The 16,205-nt window shown below is 36.1% G+C and overlaps 1 protein-coding gene across 3 annotated transcripts in view; it reads right to left on the bottom strand.

Moving 5' to 3' along the window:
* The window catches only part of LOC109225022 (protein UPSTREAM OF FLC), a 10,691-nt gene extending 5,278 nt beyond the window's left edge, over nt 1-5,413 (bottom strand). The window contains exons 1-4 of one of the 3 annotated variants that reach the window (XM_019389621.1): nt 5,334-5,413; nt 1,370-1,512; nt 1,154-1,223; nt 127-230 (exon numbers count right to left, since the gene is read on the bottom strand). In XM_019389621.1, coding sequence (XP_019245166.1) covers nt 127-230; nt 1,154-1,223; nt 1,370-1,512; nt 5,334-5,347 — 331 coding nt within the window. In that variant the 5' untranslated portion in view covers nt 5,348-5,413. Of the gene's footprint in view, nt 1-126; nt 231-1,153; nt 1,224-1,369; nt 1,516-1,867; nt 1,987-5,333 lie in introns of those variants that run through there. The other 2 variants (XM_019389616.1, XM_019389624.1) reach the window with 2 other exon arrangements.

The raw sequence follows: 16,205 nt of genomic DNA, 5'->3' as shown, positions 1-16,205 counted from the left end.
ATATATATATGTATATTCTATATACTTTTCAACGAGAGAATGCAATTAGTTTCAGCAAACTAGTCAATTTTGTATTTTACCCAAACAAAAAAGGGAGGGAGGGGGTGGGGGAGGGGGTGTACTTGCCTTTAGAAACTTCGGATCCTTTAAGGACATATTCATTATCGGAGATAGGAGTAATGAGATCTTCATCCAACAAGTCTTGCCATACATATCCTGTCTTGTATTTCCTGCATCACATTTTTGACTTCCTCATTTTTTCTATTTTTAGGAAATATCATAACTTCCGAATCATATATATCTCTCCACCACATACGCACAATATTTTGCGAGATTGATCTAGAGATGCTGATTTTGATTCATAATGGCATAAGGATCAAAACATTAAATTTTAATTACTTGTAAATGAGATTTGTGCTTCAATTTTGATTTTTCTAGACAAGATACAACTAATATACCACACACAATAATACACTCAAGACTAGCTGAGGTTTTTTAACAAGGTACTACCTTTCGCAATATCTGAGGTAGAATTTCTGCTAAAGGGGTTCAAAATAGAAAAGTTAAGAAATTAAAAAGGGATGTGGCCAAATGGGAATTGAACTAACAATCTCACAAAGATTTTGAACCCTCTTGATCACTGTACTATAATTTTGCGTTGTGGCAAGAAGGTTCAAAATATAATATATAGAGGCATAAAACAAATTTTGCCTTATATGTACGCCCTACAATCTACATGCGCCCTTATACCTTCGGTTCTATTATGGTCATTTAAGATTTTTGCTCACTTATTTAAAAAAATATTTATCTAAACTAATATCATGTATCTTACTCTTAAATGTCTCACTCAATTAACACAGTAAGAATGAACTTGAAAAAGAAAAAAATTAATGGTTGTAATTTTCTAAAATGCCATACTCCCATATTTTTTATATCAAACTCAATTTGAAAAAACGACGAAAATATGTACTGGACTTAATATAAGAATGAATTCCGAGTAAAACACCTTAATATTAATGACTTTTAAGTATGAAACAAAATGAAAAAGAAAAACCACGGGTATTTTCATTTTGACAGAAGAACACTAAGTTTTAAGCTAACAACTCAAGGAGCAATCAATTTCATGAGATTATATTATAAAACTTGCACTAACCTCTTGTATGACCAAGCAAAAGATTCAGGCATGTCTTTTCCTCGCAATTCTCCCAACCATCTCTTAACATCTATAATTATTCAATCATTGAAGAAAACCACATTAATCAAAGCTTATATATATCAAATCATTTTAATTAGTACTCCTATCTTCATCTCGAGTGAAAAACAAAAAGGGAAAATTAATTTATAATATATAATTAATTATAGAACAAACCTCGGAGACGAATGCCATTTCTAGAAAAATGATGAACTCTGATAAGATGAGGATGTTCAATACGACCTTTTCTACTGAGAAAATATATGATATGAAGTCTTCTAACTTCTGCACCTCCTTGAGTTTGTGCTTCCATTAATCTTCTGCTAATTTTACGTACAACCAAAGTTAAACAAAACAAAAAGTTCTTCTTTCTAGGCATGCTATTATTATAATATTAAGAAATTCAAGAAAGTAATAAATAACTAAAGTATCAAGAATATGAGACAAATCTCTGTCTCTATGCCGGCCTGCTAGCTCTAACCAAAGAAAGAAAACCAAAAATGCGAATAACGAATTTTATCGTGCTTAACCAAGAACTTTAACTAATAATATATTAAACATGTTGCAGTGCAGGCGTCGTAGTTCAATTTATTTAAAGTATTGTATATGGAAAGTCATTGAAATGATGAAAATTCTTACACACTAATCAAAATGATCATTGGATTTGGAGATTACCTTAATGTTTTGTTTCTTTTGATTTGAAGAAAGAAAGAGAAAAAGAGTAGTGTGTTTTTGATGCTATGATCAAGAAAAATAAAGAAATAGATCTAGAGCTTCTAAACCATATAGAAGTAGAGAAATTAGGTATTCCAAGAAAGTTTTTATCTGATTTNATTTTGTAAAAGTAAATTGTGCTTACATGTTACCATACCATATAATTATAACCACTCATACTCGTGTAAACCCCCCCCCCCTCCCCACAATCAAGTTGCTTGAGAGGACGGGGTATAAAGGAACTCGATCAGCGGAAAAGTATCATGATCAAGAGAAGACGTAGGCCAAAAGAAAAGAAGCAAAAAGGAATGGACCAACCATAAAAAAGTATAGTTGTAATAAAGTTTTTAGTGATGAAATTGGAAAATAATGGAGCTTAGAAAGCAAGTTTAATGGCTACAACGCCTGCATAATGTGTATTCATTAGCTCTCTCTCTCTCTTATTTTTGTTTTGTGAGTGTGTCTTGTCATAATACTGTGTCAATGTTGTATGTCTCTATGTAATTATCACTTAGGGCACGCAATTAATCATCATAAAGGGCCAGCCGTGACAGAGACTTCACTGTCATTTTCATTCACTCTCCTTTTTAGCTGTATTTCTTATAACTAGGGATGGCAATAGGGCGGGTGCGGGTTTAACCCGCAGAATTTTCAACCCACCTCCCGCCTCGCCCCGCGTCAACCCGCCCGCTTGCCCTGCGCAGCTTAGTTTAAAAAAAAAAAATCTTTATCTTTTCTTGCTTTCAGTTTCTTTGATCAGTTTACTACTCTTCAATTATATATTTTACAATTATATTTTATATACTTGTATAAGTTAAAGAATTACAATTATATATTTTACAATTATATTTTTACATACTTGTATAAGTTAAAGAATTGTTTTCTTCATATATATATATATATATATATATATATATATATATATATAAACACATATAAACACATATACACACGTACTTGAGGGTGTGTTGAGGGGTGAGGGTGTTGCAGCTTTTGACCATCTTTTTGTTCTACCTAGAGAAACTTTCTTTTATCCATAATTTTGCAATGATATATATCATGACTACTAGTGTATTTTTGGTTAACAAACTTTTTTGGTTTAATATTTAATAATTCCATATTATCCACGCTAAAAAGAACTTTCTTTTTTAAGATTTCCTATGCCTAAGATAGGATTTGTGTATAAATTATTTTCTTTTCTATTTAAACTTTTTGTGTAGATCATACATAGGACAATATCTAAATGAGAAGAGCTAAAATAGAAGTAAGAACATGGTCAAAATAATATTTATTTATTTTCTATGATATGACACTATTTCATTTTAGCTAAGACCTTTCCTTATATAGCCTTTCTGTAAGAAATTCCTTGTATAGCTTTTTATCCTTCAGGATTTTGTAATTAATAATAATTGCGGTAAAGGATATGTATTAGCTTCGTGTTATCAATGGAAAATCCTTAGGAATTTGGGGTTTCCTATGGTTTTATTTTCAGCCTCGTATTTAGGACTATGGGGATTTAATATTCTCTTTTTGCTTTTGTGTGGTTTGAAAATTAAAATGACCAACTAATTCTCTTCAACTACACCTATCTTTTTAAGTAGAAACCAAGAAAAGAAATAATAAAAAAGGAACGCATACATAGAACAAACTAGAAATCATAAATAATAAATCATAAAGCCATTACCAGCCATTTGTAAGGTTTCTACACAAGTATGGGAAAAGTTAAAAAAGAAAATGGTTTCTTTTATATTAAATAAAATAGAGAAAAAAACAAAAGAAATCTAAATAAGCTAAACGATTGAGACTAAAAACACTCTCGCTTGTTACGTAAAATAGCAAGAGTTGGGTAACCTAACTGACTTTTTTCTTAATGATGTGTAACACCATTTCCTTATATTTCTAGCTACATCTTTCTTTTTTACATTATCTTCTAACTCATCAAATAATAAAATGAATTATTCGTGGCCATTGTTTTTCTATAGGTTGCTAATGGTTTGTTAACTTTGTTATAATCTTAAATCAAGAAGAAATAATTAATGAGAGAGAAGTTCAGTAAACAACCAATCAAAACAGAAATTTTCTCTAATAAGAAAATTAAGTGTTGACCTTTTCATAATGTGGTTATCCACAAAAAGCCAAGTCTTCTTCCATTAACTTCCTAAAAGCAAACCATCCAATTTTATTTCTATTTAAAGATAGACTTTTTCATTTTTATGCAAAAACTAACATTGGAGAGAAGGCTTTTTAGCGACTTCTTTTTCGTGTACGTATTTCCCATTTCCACCGAATAAATAGGGAAATAGTTATATACTTATTTTACGCTTTCAAGGTTTGACAATAAACCAAAAACAAAGACTAAAGAGCTAATCTTTATTATGGCACATTGGAAATTCATAATACGTAAATTTCCTTATAAAGCCGGAGAACTCATATCCCAAAATTAGTTTTTTGTCCGGGTGATTTTTAAAAATAGCCAGATTTACAACTGGCCGTTCAAAAATAGTCCAATTTCAAAAGTAATTGAAATTTAGCCACTTTTTAAGCGAAAACACTGTTCAAAATCCGGAAAATACTCCAGTATATTATGCTGGAGTTCCAGCATAAGTATACTTGAACCCGCACATTATACTGGAGTTCCAGGATAGTATGCTGGAACTCCAGCATAATATGATGGAGTTCCAACATAAATACACTAGAACTCCAGCATAATATACTGGAGTTCCAGCAAGTATAATGGTCCATTATAATATACTAGAGTTTGGAGAACCAGTGCTCCAGTCTCCAGTGTATTATACTGGAGCCAGCAAAGTATACCGGTCCAGCATAATATGCTGGAGTTCATACACAAGTGCACCGAACTCCAGTATATTATGCTGGACCGGTCTCTATTGCAGCAAAACGGTGACTATTTTTCATTAACTTGGTAGGCTATTTTTGATTGACCAGTCCGAAAACTGGCTATACCGTAAAATTTTGGCTTTTGGTCCATGTGGCAATGGTCTTAAATTATAAACGGCATTTCTTATACGACAAGCCAAAAACAAGAATATACTTCATTCCCTTCCAAAAAATCCGTCAAAAGCAAAAACACAAATAGAGAAATGTCCCCAACGCCAACTAAGATTTAAAGTTTATGGGTTTTGATTGTCTATATATGAATTCGTAATTAAATATTTATACATATTTAATAAACTTTTAATATAAATATGAAATTCACACAAAGCCACTAGGTTCGTCTGCTTGTAAAATATATTCTAGCTTCGCCCCTCTTCCTCCACCCCCAAGTCCCCAACCCTCGCAAAATCAAAAGAGAAAGCAGAAGGAACAAAGTTAACCTTGAGCAAAAAGGCTGATAAGAAGCATAATGAAAATAATAAATAAGTTAATATCTGAAAAAATAAAAGCCACGAGTATAACAACTTCTTACATTTCTCTTTCCATTGTAGTTCCAGAAAACAAGAGCTTCTGAGCATGAATTGAACTTGAGGATATATGATGTTCATTTTTTTATAGGCACCAATTAGTAGCTGTTGGGATGTAAATTATCATACCTTATAACTTATGTAAAATATAAAAATTAAGTTAAATTAAAGTGTCATTGTTTTCGGTAACTATGGGGACTCACTTGATGTTGAAACTAAATTAGCAAAAGAAAATACATTAATTATAACGAAAACTAGAAGTCTGCGTGCCGTTACAGCTGAGAAATAGGGGTTGTTCATTGGACCTTCTACTTTCGCTACGAAAACGATGTCGTATTGTAGAGATTATGTAGGTTTAGAATATAGGGATGATGATTATGATGATGATAGTGATCAAGCCATGTCATCTACCTTCATTATCTCTTTTTTAATTGGATTTTTATGTTAAGGTTTGGTTTGGTAGTTAAGATTCAGATAAATAATTACTTCTATGATAACAACTTAACAACAAATTGATGGGATTAGGCTAGCAAGGGTCCCGATGGAGGGAAGGTGAGCATTTCATACAGTTATACATTATTGCCTTTCCCTCCCTTCATTTTTAAGAGAAATAGTTTTGTTTTGAAAATGGGTATTTTATGGTTTTGGTAGGGTTGTGTTTCTATGATATATTCCAATCTCAATTATTACATGCTGTTAGTACAGCCAAAAAAAAAAAAAAAACGTTGTTTCAACTAAAATTAGAGATAAAATGGGTCATAGGGATCTCTTAATGGTGTGATGCTTTTTGGGGAAAAATCGTGCGGACTTGACCCAAAGCGGACAATATCATACCATGTTAAGAGTATCATTGGGCCATTTTAGCCCAACAATTATCAGAGCCCAGGTTCAACAGAACGAGTATGTCGATGGCAGAGTGATGGTGCAAGACTCGATTTGGAGATACGCACACATAAAGAAGCTAGTTGTGGACTTCAATTGCCATAAATACTCTAACAATGATGGTGGCACACAACGAATCTCGAAAATTGACCCGTGGATCGTGGTAATAGGCCACGCGGAACTGGTTCGAGGTAGAGACCCATGGATCATGGTTGTGGACCACGTGGAACTTAGTTCGGGGGGAGATAGTTAGGTGTGCGAACAAAGTCCCACATTGGTAGTTGAAAAGAATAAGAGTATACTTATAAGGTATATGGCTCTCTTAATGGTTTGAGGCCTTGACACGACCCAAAACCAAACCGTCGTGATAGCGCCTATCATAGAACTGTTAGTAAACAGTACTTGTAAACTAATTCTGGAGAAAATAAAATAACACATAAATAGAAATATAACGAAACAAAAATTAATCCGAGTCCACTAAATTCACAGTGTTTCTTTAAGAAATTTAATCCCCTCCTAGTACCCAAGGTTATGGATTATTTCCTCCCAGGATAGAGCGAATTACATACTAGCGAATACAAAGTTCGGTAGCAAATCACACTTACTGTTACTTTCTTTGAAGTTAAAACAATGCAGAAGAAGGAGGAGAAACTCAGAAAATCGTATGAAAATTCTGAGAGAATGGACTTGTATTTATAGCTAATGTTAGGGTGAAATCTGAAGAGATGCAACACTTTAGAATGGCTGTTTATGCAAAACGGCCATAGCATAAATGTCATAACATAAATGGCTATTTACTCAACAATAAACCGGGAGAATTGAAGAGGGTGGTTAATTTTCTGTTACAAAAATAGAAAACGGAAAAATGGAAAGTGGTTGGATTTATTATTAATATTATTGGATTTAGTATTAATATTCTGTTATTAAAACGAATTTTTGATAACATTTGTGTTAATATTTACTATTAATAAATAAATTTGGTCCAAAAAATTAATCAATCAATCATTTGACCAAATCCAAATTCAAATTCAAATCCGAATCCGAATCCGAATCCGAATTCGAATCCGAAGCCGAAGCCGAAGCCGTGCCGAGCGAGCGACGACGGCGACGGCAACGGCGCGAGCTTGCCTTCTTCTCAACTCTTTAAGAGCTAGAAGAAGACCAATTGCTTATATACCCATAAAAAATCTCTTCCTCTTCCAATATGGGACAATGTCCCTTCATCAAGGAGGGAATCTCAAATGAAACTCAAATATTTCAATTTCCCTCCATTTTCCATTCACCCTCTTTTAAGCATAAATATACATAAAAAACCCAATAATCCCCCATATGAATGGGGAATGGCTAACGGAAATATGCATAAAAAACTGTGTGATTCACAAGCAAGGATTAATTGCATCTGGATAAGTAGGTTTCCCTTTGAACTTTCCGTAGTAAACTTATGTCGGATATACTCGGTCAATCGGTAGATTTGATATCTTTGAACCGTCGAACTTTGGTGTATACCTAGACAACCATAAGTCACACAACCAACCCTTAACCATATTTGGTTCTCATTGTTGTGTTCGTTTCAACCATGAACACCACCTGGTTTCATAAGTGCGTAGAAAATTGGCCTTACAAATTCTCCTTGAAGCGCCTAACACTTCACACTTATATAGGTGATTCCTAAACGTGTCATCCTGTAGATACACTATTTGATATACCCCGTATCAAATTTAGAAATCATTAAAAAGCCTTAATGCTTTATCCTTGGTACTGAACATTATCTCATCACGAGAATGGACCAAAATTTTAGTTGACAATGTTGAACCATCATTAATGACTTTGTTTGATCTCCTTGAACCTAGATCTTGGGATCTTCAGTCTTCTAGGTAGAGCTACCGCCACAATGACTTGTTCCCGGCCATAGTCCCATTCCCTTTGATGATTTCTCAACTACCTCTCTAGTTAGGCCTTTTGTAAGTGGATCCGACATATTATTTCTTGACTTTACATAGTCAATCGTGATAATTACTCTAGAGAGTAATTGCCTAACGGTTTTATGTCTTCGTCGTATATGACGAGATTTACCGTTATACATAAAGCTTCAAGACCTTCCAATTGCCGCTTGACTATCGCAATGTATGCATATTGGTGCCAACAGTTTGGGCCAAAATGGAATGTCTTCCAAGAAATTCCGGAGCCATTCAGTTTCTTCACCAGCTTTATCTAAGGCTATGAATTTAGCCTCCGTTGTACAGCGGGAAATACAAGTTTGTTTGGACGACTTCCAAGATACCGCTCCTCCACCAATAGTGAATACATATCCACTTGTGGACTTAAAATCAGTTGAACCGGTGATCCAATTTGCATCACAGTATCCCTCAATCACCGCAGGATATTTACTATAGTGCAAAGCAAAGCCTTGGGTATGTTCTAAATATCCCAAAACTCGTTTCATTGCCATCCAATGAGATTGACCTGGATTGATCGTGTATCGACTCAATTTACTAATAGCACAAGATATATCTGGTCGTGTACAATTCCTGATATACATTAAGCATCCCAACACACGAGCATAATCCAACTGTGATATGCTTTGGCCTTTATTCTTTGCTAATGCAATTTCACGTCAATTGGAGTCTTTGCAACTTTAAATCCTAAGTGCTTGAATGTTTCAAGTACCGTCTTAATATAATGAGATTGTGACAATGCCAGACCTTGAGGAGTCTTATGGATCTTAATCCCCAGAATTAAATCAGCAACTCCCAAGTCCTTCATATCAAACTTGCTAGTTAGCATACGCTTAGTAGCATTTATGTTGGCAATGTCATTACTCATTATCATCATATCATCCACGTATAGGCAAACAATGACTATGTGATTTGGAGCATTTTAATGTACACACATTTATCACACTCATTTATATTAAAACCAATTGACAACATTGTTTGTTCAAATTTCGCATGCCACTGTTTGGATGCTTGTTTTAGTCCGTAAAGGGACTTAACAAGTTTGCAGACCTTCTTTTCTTTACCTGGAACCACAAACCCTCAGGTTGTTCCATATAGATTTCTTCCTCCAAATCTCCATTCAAGAAGGCCGTCTTAACGTCAATTTGATAAATTTCAAGACCATACACTGCAGCTAATGCTACTAACATCCGTATGGACGTAATTCTTGTAACCGGAGAGTATGTATCAAAGTAGTCAAGACCTTCTCGTTGTCTATACCCTTTGACTACAACTCTTGCCTTAAATTTATCAATAGTGCCATCATCTTTCATTTTCCTCTTAAAGATCCATTTAGAACCCAAAGGTTTATTTCCAGGAGGAAGATCAATCAATTCCCATGTATGGTTGTTCAATATGAATTCTATTTCACTATTGACTGCCTCTTTCCAAAACAATGATTCCGAAGAAGACATAGCTTCTTTAAATGTTCGAGGCTCATTTTTCAATAAGAAAGTCACAACAATCTGGTCAAAAGGAAGTAGACGTTCTTTGACATTTATTACGTCTTGGATCCTCCTGATTAAATGTACTTTCTTTTGTTTCTTCCCGAGGTCATTTAGATCCTTCACCAATTGACTCACATTCCTTTTTATACGGATATATATTTTCAAAGAACTCAGCATTATCTGATTCTATAACCGTATTATTATGAATGTCGGGATTTTCTGATTTATGAACTGGAAATCGATATGCTTTACTATTGGTCGCATATCCTATGAAAACACAAATCAACGGTTTTCGGTCCTATTTTTACCCTTTTGGGTTTAGGAACTTGCACTTTTGCCAAACACCCCCACACTTTAAAATAATTCAAGTGGGCCTCCTTCCTTTTAATTTTTCATATGGAATGAATTGTGTTTTGCTATGGGATACTCGATTTAGTATCCGGTTAGCCGTAAGAACGACTTCCCCCCACAAGTTCTGTGGCAACCTAGAACTTATCAACAATGCATTCATCTTCTCCTTTAACGAACGATTCTTTCGTTCAGCAATCCCATTGGATTAGGGCGTGTAAGGGGCTGTTGTTTGATGAATAATTCCATATTCTAAACATATTTGTTCAAAAGGAAATTCACCACACATATCACTTCTTATCATTTTGATTTTCTTGTTAAGTTGTGTTTCAACTTCATTTTTGTATTGCTTGAATGCGTCTATTGCTTCATCTTTACTATTAAGTAAGTAAACATAGCAATATCGAGTACTATCGTCAATAAAAGTTATGAAATACTTCTTTCCACCGCGAGATGGTATTGACTTCATGTCGCAAATATCTGTGTGAATTAAGTCTAAAGGATTTGAATTCCTTTCAACTGACTTATAGCGATGTTTAACATACTTAGATTCCACACATATTTGACATTTTGATTTATCGCATTCAAACTTAGGCAATACTGCCAAGTTAATCATTTTCCGCAAGGTTTTACACTTGACATAACCCAAACGTATATGCCATAATTCATTTGACTCAAGTAAGTAAGATGAAGCTGAAATTTTATTATTACTCTCAACAACCATTACATTCAGCTTGAAAAGGCCCTCAGTGAGGTAACCTTTTCCTACAAACATTTCGTTCTTACTTATTACAACCTTATCGGATACAAAAACACACTTAAAACCGTTCTTAACAAGAAGTCCAGAAGAGAATAAATTCTTCCTAATCTCGGGAACATGAAAGACGTTGTTCAAAGTCACCACCTTGCCAGAAGTCATCTTCAGAAAGATCTTCCCACATCCTTCAATCTTGGCGGTTGCAGCATTTCCCACAGAAAGAGTCTCTTCGGTTCCAACAGGAGTATATGTTGCAAAGGCTTTCTTAATAGCACAAACATGCCGAGTGGCTCCAGAATCAATCCACCACTCCTAAGTATTTCCCACCAGGTTGCATTCAGAAAGCATAACACACAATTCATCAACATCTTCATGCTTTTCAACCATGTTTGCTTGACCCTTTTTCTTGTCTTTCTTCGGAGCACGACACTCTATAGATTTGTGCCCAGCTTTCCCACAGTTGTAGCAATTTCCGTTGAACCGCTTCTTGCTTGGGTTGCTTTTCGGTCCAGAAGCCTGCTTCCTCTTTCTCTTATTTTGAGAAGTATCCTCAACAATGTTTGCTCCCATTATTGTTGAGTTTCCACGACCTCTCTTTTCATCAGCTTTGTTGTCCTCTTCAATTCTCAATCGAACAATGAGATCTTCAAGGAACATCTCCTTGCGTTTGTGTTTCAAGTAGTTTTTGAAGTCCTTCCACAAAGGAGGCAATTTCTCAATCATCGCTGCTACTTGGAATGCTTAATTGATGACAAGACCTTCAATGAAAATTCTGTTAGTAAGAATACTAAAATTAATACTTTCAACATCAATATTAATTCGATTTATACCTTCAGCAAGGAGATCGTGAATAATCACTTGCAATTCCTGGGCTTGGGTAATAACAGACTTGCTATCTACCATTTTGTAGTCCAAAAATTTAGCGGCAACGAATTTCTTCAACCCGACATCTTCAGTGTTATATTTCTTTTCAAGCGAAGTCCACAATTCTTTTGACGTCTCCACACCACTGTAGACGTTATACAGATCATCCTCTAGTTCGCTAAGAACATAATTCTTGCACAAAAAATCAGAATGCTTCCACGCCTCAATCACGAGAAAGCGTTCATTCTCTGAAGTTTCTTCGGGCAGAACATGAACATCTTCCTTAATGAACTTTTGTAGACTTAAAGTAGTTAAGTAGAAGAACATCTTCTGCTGCCACCGCTTGAAATCTAACCTGGAAAATTTTCCGGGTTTCTCCGCCGGTGCCAATTCCGGTGTTCGGCTTGTCGACGCATTGGCAGTCACCGTCGGAAAAACTTGGTTTCCGTTATCATTAGTCATTTCTGTAAAAGAATGACACAAGTAAATGTTAAAATCACGTAGATTTTAATCTCCAACGGAGTAGAAAACCACAAAGGTTTTAATCTCCAGAAGAGTGAATATAACACAAATACAGAATACAAATTAAATTCCTTAAGCTTGTTAGTAAACAGTATTTGTAAAATAATTCTGGAGAAAATAAAATAACATAAACAGAAATATAAACGAAACAAAAGTTAATCCGAGCCCACTGGATTCACAGTGTTTCCTTAAGGAATTTATTCCCCTCCTAGTACCCAAGGTTATGGATTATTTCCTCCCAGGATGGCACGAATTACACACTGGCGTAGTTGTACTTCAAACCCCAGTGTTTCAGCGAACACAAAGTTCGCTAGCAAATCACACTTACTGTTGCTTTCTTTGAAGTTAAAATTATGCAGAAGAAGGAGAGAAACTTAGAAAATCGTATGGAAATTTTGAGAGAATGGACTTGTATTTATAGCCAATATTAGGGTGAAATATGAAGAGGTGCAACTCTTCAGAATGGCTGTTTATGAAAAGCGGCCATAGCATAAATTCTATAACATAAATGGCTATTTACTCAATAATAAATCGGGAGAATTGAAGAGGGTGGTTAATTTTCTGTTACAAAAACAGAAAATGAAAAAATGGAAAACGTTTGGAATTATTATTAATATTATTGGATTTAATATTAATATTTTGTTATTAAAACGAATATTTAATAACATTTGTGTTAGTATTTACTATTAACAAATAAATTTGGTCCAAAAATTAATCAATCAATCATTTGACCAAATCCGAGGCCGAAGCCGAAGCCGAAGCTGAAGCCGAGCCGAGCGACCGACGATGAAGACGAAGACGCGAGGCTTGCCTTCTTCTCAACTCTTTAAGAGCTAGAAGAAGAGCATTTGCTTATATACCCATAAAAAACCTCTTCCTCTTCCAATATGGGACAATGTCCCTTCATCAAGGAGGGAATCTCAAATGAAACTCAAATATTTCATTTTTCCACCATTTCTCATTCACCCTCTTTTAAGCATTAATAAACTTAAAAAACCTAACAAGAACTAGGCAAGCCAACTACTCAACCATTTGAACACAACAAAAGCTTTGAAAAATACGGAAGCAGTTAATATTTAAGGAAAACCTATAAAACCAGAATAAAATTTGCAACTAAATACAAAATCTCTCCCAAATTGGAGTATCACCGAGTACATGAGCATCTATACAGGGATATAGTTTAATACAACGTCTACAGAATAAAGACTGAAACGTAAATGAAGATAGGAAGGGAGAGTTAAGGTCTGCGAATGCCAAGCAGCTACCTCGATAATCTCCGAAATCCGGACTCCTCAACTTAGCAACTGCCGTGACCGGAAGCACCTGGATCTGCACACGAGGTGCAGGGTGTAGCTTGAGTACAACCAACTCAATAAGTAACAAATCTAACCTTTGGACTGAAAGTAGTGAAGAACTCAACCGGTACAGTTCAATATAGAATTAATAGTACAGAAAACGTAGACATGCTTTCAAGTTCAACAATTAAACTCAATACCAGCAAGATAGATCAATTCCGAATGATATGAAGAATATAACTTCTCTACTTCTACATGCCAATGCATATGCTGTATGTGATGCACCATGCTGAAAGCCTCGTGTGCTCACACTCTCAAAATGCTCAATCAATCAGTATTGTACATGGCCAATCCGGCCCAGGGAAGATCCATTCTTAAAATATATACATCAACTGACAGTCAGTCACTCAGTAGTAAGTAGGGCCAATCTAGCCCATGGAGAAGATCTATCCCCTGGTATAAATGCTTCGGAGAAGATCTATTTCTAAGGAAGATCTATCCCATAATATAAATCAACAGCGCTCACTGGGGGTGTGTGCTGATTCCGGAGGGCCTCCTTCAGCCCAAGCGCTATCATAAGCCAGATCTGGGCATAAATCAATAAAACCTGCTGCGGCGTGCAGCCCGATCTCATAAATGTCACTCATAATCAGGCCCTCGGCCTCACTCAGTCATCAATCTCTCCAGCCTCTCTCTCATGGGCTCACAATGTAATGAAACTAGCCCGAAAATAATGATATGATGTATTAATAAAAAGCAACAGAGACTGGGATATGATATGTAATAAATGAATATGACTGAATACAGAATTTCAATAAAATTAATAAGTCAACAACAAGAAACGATCACTATCAATCCCAACAGTACCAGCATATAGCCTAAGCATGATTGATAGCTCAATTACTTTATCACATGATGAAAACACGGATATCAACAAGATAAACCCACTATACAGTTCCATAGAATCGACCAAGTCACAACTCTCATGCCCGCACGCCCCTCACTGGGCATGTGCATCACCTCAACACCAATCATATAATACATAATTCAGGGTTTCGAATCCTCAGGGCCAAGTTTAGAAGTATTATTTACCTCAACCGGAGCAAATCTATACTCCAACACACCTTTGCCTCGCGAAACGGCCTCTGAATTCCTCGACTCTATCCACAAACAATTTGATACAATCAACACGAGCCAATGGAATCAGTTCCATAAGAAATATAAAGCTTTAAATAAAAAGTCAAGAAGTCAACTCAAAAAGCCGGTCCCCGGGCTCACGTATCAGAATCAGGTAAAAGTCATAAAATTCGAACACCTATTCAACCACGAACCCATACCAAAATTACTCAAATCCGATACCAAAATTCCAACCAAAACCTCAAAATCTAGCCTAAGAACTTTTCTTTATTTTCCCCAATTTTTCACCCCAAATCACATATTTAATGATGAAATCAAAGGCATAATCATGAAAAGTAATCAAAACTAGGTAGGAACCACTTACCCCAAACACCCCCGCGAAGATCTCTCCAAAAATCGCCTTCCACCGAGCTCCCAAATCAATTTTTATGTTATGAACTCCAACTCTCGTTTTGAACATTTAAATATGCCCAGTTAAACCTTCATCGCAAATGCAGCCATCCTCCCGCGTTCGCATAGCACAAACCATCCTGCCCCTCAAACTTACTCTTTGCGAACGCGATGAACTCCCCGCGAACGCGTACCTCTGCCTCCCCCAACCTATGCGATCGCGTCTCACCTCATGCGATCGCGAAGCACAAACGCATGACGCCAAGCTGCCATCCTCATCTCTTCGTGAACGTGGCATTGCCCACGCGTTCGCAACTCACAGCCTAGCCACACCCACACGAACGTGGATCTTCATTCGCGAACGCATAGAGCAAAATACCACTGCCCCCAAACAAGCCTACGTGATCGCGGACCTTCCCACACGATCGCATAGGAGGAAACTAATAATAGTAAACCAACAGTCTTCAGCTGAAATGCAAAGTCCAAAATTGATCCGTTAACCATCCGAAACTCATCTGAGCCCCCCGGGACCTCAATCAAGCAGACCATCAAGTCCCAAAATATCATACGAACTTAGTCGAGCCTTCAAATCACCTCAAACAACATCAAAAACACGAATCACACATAGATTCAAGGCTAATGAACTTTGAACTTCCAATTTCTGCAAACGACGCTGAAACCTATCAAATCACGTCCGATTGACCCCAAATTTTGAACACAAGTCACAAATGATACCACAGACCTACTCCAACTCCCAAAATCCCAATCCGACCCCAATATAAAAAAGCCCACTCTCGGTCAAACTTCCCAAATTTCCAACTTTCGCCATTTCAAGCCTAATTTAACTATAGACCTCCGAATCACAATCCAGACACGCTCCTAAGTCTAAAATCACCCAACAGAGCTAACAGAACCGTAAAAACTCCATTCCAGAGTCGTTTACACATAAGTCATCATCCGATCAACCTTTTCAACTTAAGCTTCCAACCTTGAGACTAAGAGTCTCAATTCATTTTAAAATCCCTCGGACCCGAACCGACTAACCCGGCAAGTCATATAATAAGTGTAAAGCACAAAATGAGCAGTAAATGGGGGAACGGGGCTACAACTCTCAAAATGACCGGCCGGGTCATTATATTCTCCCCCTCTTAAACTATTGTTCGTCCTCGAACGGGGTAGAAACATACCTAGAGTCTCAAATAGGTGTGGATATCTGCTCCGCATCTCCCGCTCGGCCTCC

The sequence above is a fragment of the Nicotiana attenuata genome, chromosome 1, assembly GCF_001879085.1.
Source record: "Nicotiana attenuata strain UT chromosome 1, NIATTr2, whole genome shotgun sequence".
Classification (NCBI taxonomy): Eukaryota; Viridiplantae; Streptophyta; class Magnoliopsida; order Solanales; family Solanaceae; genus Nicotiana; species Nicotiana attenuata.
Note: the sequence above shows the minus strand (reverse complement) of the source record. Positions and strands in the feature narration are given on the sequence as shown.